Below are 11,195 nucleotides of genomic sequence, written 5' to 3' on the forward strand. Positions count from 1 at the left end.
CATACAGCGTATATACTTCGAGATGCCCCGCGATTTAAAAGTGAGATTTCAGAGCTTGTGACTTGCAACAGTAAAAACGGAAGCGATTGATCGGATTTCTTTACTACTGAGAGTTCTCTCGTGTTTGTAAAAAGAAGAGAAAAGAAAGGAAAAAAACTTGCTCGAGTGAACCACGCAACCTGATCATTTAATGGATAATCTTTTGAAACTTTTATTTGCTGAGAAAAGCTTTCAATGGTAAAAAAACAGCCGAGGGCAATTTTCGACAATGAAGCTCTCGGCTCTCGCACTTAGCGCGAAACAAGAAAACAAATGTAAAAATTGCCTCGAAAGTTCCTCGCGATCGATGAATCGAAGTTTCACCTACTAATTGGTTAACCGATTTAAGCTTTAATTAATTATCGCCGACAGATGCGAACGGGGACGAGCGAGTTCATGAGCACCTCGCTTTTTGTTTCCCTCTTCCTCATTCGCGTCGTCGAAGAGAAAGAGCTATGTAGGTATCTTATATAACTTCTATGATATTTTCTACGAGGAAGAATCGTCAAAAAGATTTCTATTCTAAAGATTAAAATTAACAAATGACCAAGCACTAGACGCGGTCGCTGTTGAAGAAGACTTTGAAATTTATGTCCATTTTACGATAGTGTCCACTGTCTTGCGATCTTTATATTGTCACGCGTACTTAAACGTTTGATTTCGTTCTAAACACGTGTACAATGCATAACGATGGAGCATACTGGATTGTTGCTACGTACATTCGGTTGCACCGTTAATGGTTTTCGATCGATGGCGAATCGATGAGCGACAAAAAAAGAAGCGTAAGGGTTGTGATTAAGTAATGACGTAGCGATTAGACTAGACACTTTGATTCATTTTCCTCCCGTGGAAAGTCATATTTTTCTACGCATCAGAAGTTCTATCATAACGAGCAATTTAGGCATGTATATGTATAACTATCAAGAGAGTAACGGGAGCAAGTCTCACTATCTGTGAAACTTGCGAAAACGCTGTCGTGAGCATCTTCGATTGGCCAACGATTAAAAAATCGTTAATAAATACATTATATCGTAGCATATGCTTCGTATTTCCGGATTAATTTGCGAAAGATCGAAATCACGACAGTGATGAGTTCGATCGTGTTAAAGAACGATTACGCAGAAAAAGACGATACAGAAGATATAAGAACGAGGAGTGCCAGAATAATAAAACGTGCAGCTCGCTTTGTGGAAAAAAAACACTTGTAACATAAACGAATAAAAAGAAGAAAGAGAAGCCGAATAGTCGACTTCTATTTGCCTTTCGTTCAACTTTTAGTGCCAGTCCGTATGCAACGCGAATATTCGTCGAATATATTATATATATTATTTAAAACACTATTGTATCAAAAATAGTTCCGCTCAAATTCTTATCAAATCTTTCAGTCACATTACCATTCGTGAAATTTCTCACAAATTTCAATACCAAAGGGAATCGTCTAAATTCCAATTTGCCCAAAAATTTTATGTCAGAATTCAACAAGTTACTTGTCGTTTTTCTCTTTATATGTCGGACGTCACGTATATTCGTATATCGAGTGGTACTAACATAACAGCGTATAGGACTGAAAAATGAGGAGTGTATTCGATTTCCTCGGAGACGAGGAAATCGAATACTTTTTTGTTGAAAAAAGTTTAAAGTTGGTAGAACAAGCCTCCTTCGCGAACGAGAGTCCTCGGGTCTATTCGTTCTAGTTGCAATCTCTCCGCTTTTATTCCCTTTTCCTTTTTTCCATTCTACGCCCGATTTCCACGTCAACTAATTTATTTTGAATATGAGATGCAAGTATGAGTGCAAATGGAACGAGTGGACCTTCTAACAGCGACGATGAACTTGAAAGGTGACCGAATTTTTGTAATGCACACAATGTTTTTGCGCTTACGCATGTATCTGTGCGTGCCTATATGTATGATGAAAAGTCACATTGCGAGTCTTCTCGATTTCTTCGTTATTCAGCCTTTTTCGAGGAAATTTGTGAATTTGTGTAAATCCTCCTCACTTCATTAATTTTGTCTCCGTCATACATACTTGTACACGCAGATATACACGATAAACACAAAAACAAGAAAACGATGTATAAAATGAACGTTAGGTAAATATAAACGTGACAAAAATTGAGACGAATTGCTGCTCATTCCTGTAATTATCAGCGATTTGTTCGGTTTTCATGTAAAGCATCAAAATAATAAATGGTATTTTTTGTCGACGTAGTCATCCGATTTTTGTTTTCATGAAAAACTATCCTTTTTTTAGGCATTGTCGCAAAACAAGTGAGAAGTATTGTTATGTGAGTTATATATAAATATAATAAGTGAGTATAACCATTTCGGCCAAACACGCACGGACAACTAATGAGATCAGAATTCATTGCTTATTGATTACAGGTGTGGCGTCATAGCAAGCGAGACGTCACGCAAGATGCAACCCACATTTAAAAGGAACAAGAAATGCCTTATTTGGGGAGCACTTTACGCGCGCCGTCCGCATAGAAAATTCGCGACGCGCAAGTATAATGGGCGAAAAAAGCTATGTTATCTAGTTTACGTCGATCGAGAACTTTCGGCGCCCGTCGCACAATTAGAACAGTCGGTACGACCAACACATTCCGATTTTCAAACCTATTCCCCCACGTTCGTACTTTTCCGAATATTATCGCAGTGTCTCGAGACGGCGAACGACATGCATAACGGAGCCAACGTAGCTTGTTTCCCGCATCCCAATCGTGATAATATGCGCGCGAAACGGTTATTTTCGACTAATTAAAATCACAGATAATACAAAGCAACTTACTAAACCCGCAATCTGCCGCGCAGCCATTACAAAAGAACGGTTGAGATATTTGAACGGCGTTACGTGCAAATTAAGATACACTGAGCGCCATCATACGGTGAACATACAAACTTTGAGCTCGAATTCCCGGCGATTTATTGCGCGAAATATCTACTTTTGACGGCTTACGATATTTCGACATGCAATGGCACAATGCTTATATTCTTGACGCGAATTCGCCTTTATCGACAAGTCAACAGTGCAAAAATTCGCGAACTTCGGATAACTATAACACGATCAACAGGTTAAACACTGACCGATATTGCCGACGGTACATACGCGACATAGTTTTAGCGACATAATCCAAAGATATCTTACCGTACAAACTCCATTCTAGTATTTTGGATAACGGTAATTCGTGTACGAGATCCATTCCAGTCAAAATCACGCGATGAAAAGAATAGCATCGCAGATCTACACCATCTCGTCGTGATCTAGATAAGTGCAGCCATCTGCAGCACAGCGCGAGCAAGAACAGTCGCTGTCCGAGAACTCTCAAAGTTCCGAAATATCGATACGCAGGTGGTCTTCTCTCTCATGAGCTCACAGATGTCTATACTAAAGGCGCGTTCGAAAACTTCAGCCGGATGCTTCTCCTTTCTCTTTATCACACTCCTGTATCTTTCTCATTTCAATGCAGCGAGTGCACCCGGATAGAGTTTTCGAACGCACGCTAAACTAGATTGCTAACAAGGACTTCGAACGTGTGTCGCGTAAAGTTTCCGGTTGCATGCGAGAAAATGGCGGCGTCCTGTATGTGTGACGTATCACTTGTGTGAATATTTACACGTCAATATGAGTAGCGTGATCATTAAATTACTGTCGTAAAACCAAAAAATGCCAGCATCTTATTGCATCAAACAATATCGTGATAAAAAAATAGATGGTATTGGACGTTATTTGCTCTGCTCATTTTCAACAAAAGAATTTTATGACTAAACGTAGTGAAAATATGTGACGGTAGAGGCCATTTTCTCACATGCACCGGAAACTCTATCGGACACAAGCCGTTATATGCTTTTAGATAGCCTGTTAGCGATCTAGGCTGCGTTCCGAAATGCATTGCTAGTACTGAAAATCTATAGTTCATGTTACATATATTATAGAATTTCAGTACTGGCAGCGAATTTCGGAACGCAGTCCTAGTTTAGTATAGACATCTGTGCACGAACTCCACAGTTTCTAACCGCGTAAATGGCGGCATTACAAAACAATTATTATTCAATTATTACGTCGATTATTGGTAGAAATCGTGAAACACGTTGAATATTACGCGTCACAGTCGCCAAGTGCTACTTGGCATGCATTACACTCGTAAAACGATGCCGATGAGGTCGATTAAACATTTTAAGAACTGACAAGATATTCTTGTCACCCATAGAATATTGAGGTTCCGATACAGTGTCGCTTTATACGCGTCTTAGCGACTTTAATAATAATGACGCAGTTATAGAAAGTTCGCGAAGCGTGAAAATATTAGAAAAAGACAGCGTTATCTCTCGCGTCTATCTAGAGCTTCTCTCTCTCTTTTTTTCATGGTTACTAGAACACCACATAGCGCGCACTTTAGCCTTTTCGTTGTACTGTTTACAATTTATATTACAATACTTGTTTTTACAAATTATATTCCCAGCAAACACAATATTACATATAACGTACATGTTAGTTGTAATTTCCTATTCAACAATGTAACTGTTATACAACACGTATATTATATAACAGTTATATTGTTTGTTGAGTAAGAAATTACAACTAACATGTATGTTACATGTAACATTGTGTTTGTTGGGATTACAATAAATATTGCCTTGACAATTCCAAGGCAACGTTCCAAAAATCGCCAGGTCCAAACACGTCCTGACGTGACGGCGGTTAGGTCGGGGTACATATTATGGACTTCTTCGGAATCAATTCCGATCGGAATAATTCCGTTTCCTCTAGGAAAGACAATAGAAATCTGGGAAATAATTGAATGTTTCCGATCGGAATTGAAGAAGTCCATAATAGGTAGCCGGGACTATGGCCGATATTCATAGTCGGATTTTATTTTTAAGGCTGGCTTAAGTTCATCTTCAGATGCTCCGTAGCCAATGAAATGATCTGTTCATCATCTGAAGATAAACTTAAGACGGTCTTAAATATAAGATTTGACTATGAATACCGGTCTATCTATCTACAGCCGTCGACATCCGCTACCCGCCCGCCGCCGAGCGATCAACAAGACTGCGTAACCTTAGCAACGCACGCGCCTGCCAGTCCGCATGCGCGTTGCGAGTCGTGTGATTTTCTGCCCATTGTTCCTCAAGACGGGGCGAGAAATGGGCGTACTGCGCGGCGTATTTTCCGTATTCTCTCTCTCTCTCATTCGTCTCAGGCCTGCGTATTTTACGTATTTGGATCGCTATAATCTTTGTGCAAGGTTTATTCTCAAGTAGTTAAAGTGGCGAATAATGTGATCGCGAGTGACTTACTAATGCTTAGAGTGACTTGCTAACTGACACGTTTTCATACAGTATATTGTAATTCATCATATTTTATTAATATTAATAATTGTACGTTGAAATATCGAAGTATCAAATTGAGAGAGAAAAACTTAATATCAGGGGTCAAAAACTCGGCATGCCCCAATCAATACATCATTCTTCAATATAAATGTTTATAATGTTAGTAATAATTTTATATACCTTATACATTATGGAATTATGTACATTATTGAAATATATTCACTATGGGGAAATTTATATTGATGTTTCGTGAATTCAAGACTAAGCAAAATCGTAAGTCTCGTAACTTGTTCTCGTAAAATTCATGAATCTAATTGGATTTAACATGCTCTTGGATTTAACTAAAATTAAGAGCATATTCCAATGAGATTCATGAATTTTACAATAATTGCAAAGCAGCTTTCTCTGTTGAACGCAGCCATTGATTTTCAAGGACTCTCGAAAGTGCAAGGTATCGATACGCAGCTGACGCCCTCTCATGAGCTTCACATTCACTCCTAACCGCGCATTCCAAAGCAGTTCAACGCATTGGAGGTATCGAGGTAAATAGCCATTAGAAAATAATTATTATTCGACTATCATGTCGATGATTACATAGAAATCACTGGAATGATCTCTTAGACTTGTTACGATAAAATGCGTCTGTTCGCAACATTTCATACTAGTCTGAACTACAATCATCATCGCTCTGTGTTTATCGTGTCTTTTTATCTGTCGAAAGTGAATTTCATACGCGAGCGAGTGAGTGCCGAGAATATCGAAATTTCTGACTTCGCTTTATTGCGCTTTCACTTGATCAGTCGTTTTATTAGTCGTCCTAAATGAATATCTAAATTATTAACGCGATATCTCAATATTTCTAATTAATGTCGATTGTGTTATTTCAGAAAAATGGTGGCATACCAATGGAGGAAAAGGAGATCTGCATCTACTTCTTCTTATCGATAAAATTGGGTGGAGCTTCAGCGTTTATACGATGCTTTCATGCTTGGTAAGTTTGTGCCTTCTTTCGAGTTAGTTTGCAATAATACATTGAATCGAATTCTCTCTCACTACTGACAAGATATTATTAAACCTGTAATGCCAAACCTATTATACAGTATCAATCTTATAATATTTCTAAACGCGATTTAATTAATATTCTGTAATACTATTGACTGACCAATAAATTCGATGTAGCAGATGTAGTTGATGCAGACTCTAAGATCTATTCTTGTTAGCTGCACTTTTTTAAATTTCCTTCAAATTTTTCTCTTTGTTTCCATCTCTTTTCTTTCTTTCTCGTCCAACTCAGCATATACCTATTTTGCTTTAAAAGCAAAAATTATAATATTAAATCTGTTCTTTTTCGAAAAACTTTCTAAACAAGTGTGCACTGGTGCAATAAATAAAATAAGACAAGTATATTACTTCACTCTAATTTATTAGTCGCTTTCCAGCAAAAGAAAATTATTTCATTATAAATATAATCTAAAATTGACCTGAAGATGGTTTCTATCCAATGATACAACTTTGTGTCTCTCGCTAGAAATCAACTTACACCAGTTCATGAAATTCTTCAAAAAAGACAGCCTCATGGTGTAGCTAAAAAGAACAGACTGTACTGATGGCGGTTCGCATCGTCTTCGGCGCGACTTGTAGTTTAATGCGGCCATTGACAGTTTCTGAGTTTCGTTGAAGCTGTTGCACGGTTTGTGTCGTGATGTCAAAGGGAAAGGTTTCGGCGGAATGGAGGAAACGGGTGAAATCGGAATATATGCGCTTACGGCAAATGAAACGCTACAAGCGTGCGGACGAGGTCAAAATTGCATGGAACCAGAATCGCAAAGCTATGACAGGCAAGTTGCGCTCTCCCGCTTTTCTCGTTGAGATTTTACGATTCCTAACCTCTAAATATACCTTTATTTTTACTACGAATAATCGAATATATAAAGAGACTTTTATTTATCCGTTTATTGTAACGAAAAACATATAAAACGTTGCAATATCAACACATCAACAAGTCTGTATAATGTTGCATGATACTTTATATGCGATTTAAAAATATGCTCTAACATGAATGCAATTTTTAAATATTTGATCAATTTGAACTTTCTAGGACTTACGTTTAAATAATTTCTTCAGTTTTTGTTTACACTTTCTTCATATCTACTTTGTATGAGTTGGAAACATAATTAAGAACAGTACATAATTTCTGCGCACAATTTTGTGCTGCGATTATTGTTACATATATTTATTGAACAGAGCTTCTTGTGGCTGAACAAAAACGTTGGGCCGATGGAAAGGCCATGTGGTTGGCTATGCAAGATATTCCACCTCATCTTTCTTGTATGAAGAAAGCAGAGATTACTAGCTCAGATGGCGATGTGCAAACATGCCCTATCAAAATAATTAACGCGGTCACTCCTATACCAACTATGTATACATGGGCACCTATTCAACAGAATTTTATGGTAGAAGATGAAACTGTTTTACATAATATTCCTTATATGGGTGATGAGATCTTGGATCAAGATGGTACTTTTATCGAGGAACTTATCAAGAATTATGATGGAAAAGTATACAAAACAACTTATATTAATATATTAATAATTAAATAAAAAATCTTACTAACGTTAATTTTGTCACTCCAGGTACATGGTGACAGAGAAGCTGGTTTTATGGATGATTCTATTTTTGTCGATTTGGTGAATGCACTGATAAATTATGAAAAAGAAGATAAAGAGAAGGAGCAAACAAGAAAGGGAAAAGAACCTTTGAGAGAAAAAGACAACCAAAAAGAAGATGAGAGAAAAGATGTTGATGGAAAGTGCGAAATAAAGACAGAGAAAAATGAAAATGGAAAACCAATAATTGTTCCATTTCCATCAATGCATATATTCAATGTAAAGCAATTATGAATATGTAATATTTTAATATAATTCTGGAACAAGCTAGTTTAAATTATTATTTTTAGGCAATATCAAGCATGTTTCCTGACAAAGGCAGACCTGAAGAATTAAAAGAAAAGTATATTGAATTAACAGAAAGATCAGATCCAAATGTTTTACCTCCAGAATGTACACCTAATATAGATGGTATAAATGCAAAAAGTGTACCTAGGGAACAGACAATGCATTCCTTCCACACTTTGTTCTGCAGGAGGTGCTTCAAGTACGACTGTTTCTTACATCGTGAGTACATTAAAAAAAAGCAATATCTTTAATCCAAGTTGTATTTTGTGAAGAATAAAGTATGATGTATTTAAAAATATATAGTGGAGTGGAATGAAATATAATATTTAAAAATAGAATAAAATTAAAATGTGGCTGGAAAAACTTCACTGAAATGCAACTGATAAGTGTTGTATATTTATAAATGTTCTAAGCTGAATGTCTATTAATTACAATAATTTGTGATTCCTGATTTATCGTAGCAGCCAGGGGGACTTCGCCGCAAGGTAAAGAACAACATTGCATACAAAACTAATGCATTCGATCAAAAGCTTTTTTTTGTTTAGCACAGAGGCATCGTCAAGGGCTCATCCACAATCATATTTCATTCATCGTCCATCGCTGTGTCTACTAAATTTTTCTCCATTCAACTCATGCCGCAAGTCAGCCGAAAGAGTACATACATAATGAACTTATAATATTGCTTCTAGGTCTGCAAGTTTGCCACCCGGGACCTAATTTGCTAAAACGGAAAGGGCCTGATTTGAAACCATTCTCGGAACCGTGCGGGACAGAATGTTACATGCATCTGGTAAGTTGTATGCTTTTACATCAGTGAAACACCACTTTCAAAGTATAAACTTCATATCGCAATTTTTTCTTGACTATATGTAATATCAACCTGTATCTTTTGTATCTTTTATAATCTCTTATCTTAATTGAATATCTGAGAGCCTTCATGACAAATACTCAATGTTGCAATCTTTCCGTAGGAGGGAATGAAAGAGAAACTAGCAGCACAAGCAGCAGACATAAAGGACGATGAAGGCGATGAAAAACGCGGTGGCCCTCCAAGAAAAGTACGAAAGCAAGCAAGCGTTGATTCGGGAAATGAAGCGAGCAGTGAAGATAGCAATGATAGTAATAAATATGGTCAAGGAGGTGGTTGTCAAGGTTAATATATTGTAAGAATATTTCTTGCATAATTGAAATTAAAGTTCTAACAGTTTGTTATTGTCCAAATTAGATTTTAAACAGAATGTTAATAAAGACACCAGGTCCGAAGTAATAATGGAAGATCAAGCGCAGCCGGAAAACCAAACGCCTTTCACTCTGTTGGGTCTTGATATTAAGATGGACAATAAATTCACATGGACAGGTTCTGAGCAGAGCTTATTTCGTGCTCTACACAAAGCGTTTCCCGGTAATCCGTGTGCGTTAGCGCAAATCATGTTAACAAAAACGTGTAAAGAAGTTTACGAATTTGCGCAAAAAGAAGCTTCGGACATCCCAGCTATAGAAAATCTCAAGGACTTCACACCGCCACGAAAGAAGAAGAAGAAGCATCGTTTGTGGTCGATGCATTGTCGAAAAATACAGCTTAAAAAGGACTCAGGTACGTTAAGTGATTAGCTTAAATCTGCACTATCTTTTCTTTTAATCTTTCTAATTTATATATATTCCATTTTGATAGGTGCTAATCACGTGCATAATTTTGCACCTTGTGATCATCCTGGTCGTGCATGTGATAACTCATGTCCATGTATACAAGCACAGAACTTCTGCGAAAAGTTCTGTCAGTGCAGTAGTGAATGCCAAAACAGATTTCCCGGATGTAGATGCAAGGCACAGTGCAATACAAAGCAATGTCCTTGTTACCTGGCCGTCAGGGAATGCGATCCGGATCTCTGCCAAACCTGTGGCGCAGATCAATTCCAAATCACGAGGATATCTTGCAAGAACGTCAGCGTACAACGTGGTCTTCGTAAGTTTCATAAAATATAAATGGGAAATGAAAATCGGTATAATCTTGATGAACCGATTTTCCGAAATTTCTACTACGAATATACACGAAAAAGAACTTTACGCTAAATATCATATTTTATTTATATTCGCGAATAAAAATATAAAACACAATCTACACAAAGAACCCATATCTTCATAAGAACATCATAAGACTATACCGATATCATTTTTTAATTTAAATGTGTTCATTGCTAATGAAAAATTAAGAACAAAGATTTTGTATTTGTCTCCTTAGACAAGCATCTATTGATGGCACCATCTGACGTAGCGGGATGGGGAATTTTCTTGAAAGAATCAGCAGCAAAGAATGAATTTATATCAGAATATTGCGGTGAAATTATTAGCCAAGACGAAGCTGACAGGAGAGGGAAAGTATATGACAAATATATGTGTAGTTTCCTTTTCAATCTCAATAATGGTAAGTATGAGGTAAATCGTTAATTTTATGTTAGAAAACAATAAGAATTGAAAACTCTTTGTTGTTTTTAGATTTTGTCGTAGACGCGACTCGAAAAGGAAATAAAATAAGGTTCGCTAATCACTCGATAAACCCCAACTGTTATGCAAAAGTGATGATGGTGAACGGCGATCACAGAATAGGTATTTTTGCCAAGAGAGCAATTCAGCCTGGTGAAGAATTATTTTTTGACTATAGGTACATTTTACTATAATATTTTATAATTGTTATTAATTGTAAATAATCAAAACCATGTGAAAATTTTCAGATATGGACCAACGGAACAACTCAAATTTGTCGGCATCGAACGAGAAATGGAATTCCTGTAATATATATGTATATATATATATATATATATATATATATATATATATATATATATATATATATATATATATATATATATAT

At 36.7% G+C, this 11,195-nt stretch overlaps 1 protein-coding gene across 4 annotated transcripts; it reads left to right on the plus strand.

The window, feature by feature from the left end:
- Window positions 1-5,155: 5,155 nt before the first annotated feature.
- Window positions 5,156-11,125, plus strand: LOC116844667 (histone-lysine N-methyltransferase E(z)). 4 transcript variants are annotated; one of them, XM_032816525.1, is made up of 15 exons: window positions 5,156-5,645; window positions 5,806-5,914; window positions 6,260-6,363; window positions 6,901-7,210; window positions 7,617-7,930; window positions 8,006-8,257; window positions 8,329-8,545; window positions 8,788-8,811; window positions 9,016-9,116; window positions 9,298-9,466; window positions 9,552-9,920; window positions 9,999-10,289; window positions 10,566-10,748; window positions 10,820-10,985; window positions 11,056-11,125. In XM_032816525.1, the coding sequence occupies exons 4-15, from the start codon at window positions 7,075-7,077 to the stop codon at window positions 11,114-11,116; spliced, it is 2,283 nt and encodes a 760-aa protein (XP_032672416.1). In that variant the 5' UTR covers window positions 5,156-5,645; window positions 5,806-5,914; window positions 6,260-6,363; window positions 6,901-7,074; the 3' UTR covers window positions 11,117-11,125. The 4 variants fall into 4 exon arrangements, with proteins under 4 accessions (XP_032672416.1, XP_032672414.1, XP_032672415.1 ...); XM_032816523.1 differs by having other exon boundaries at window positions 5,157-5,645; window positions 9,298-9,478; XM_032816524.1 differs by having other exon boundaries at window positions 5,157-5,645; window positions 8,791-8,811; window positions 9,298-9,478.
- The last annotated feature ends 70 nt before the right edge of the window (window positions 11,126-11,195 follow it).

This window comes from Odontomachus brunneus, unplaced genomic scaffold, assembly GCF_010583005.1.
Source record: "Odontomachus brunneus isolate Ranch 3 - 2012 unplaced genomic scaffold, Obru_v1 Obru_scaffold_044, whole genome shotgun sequence".
NCBI lineage: Eukaryota > Metazoa > Arthropoda > Insecta > Hymenoptera > Formicidae > Odontomachus > Odontomachus brunneus.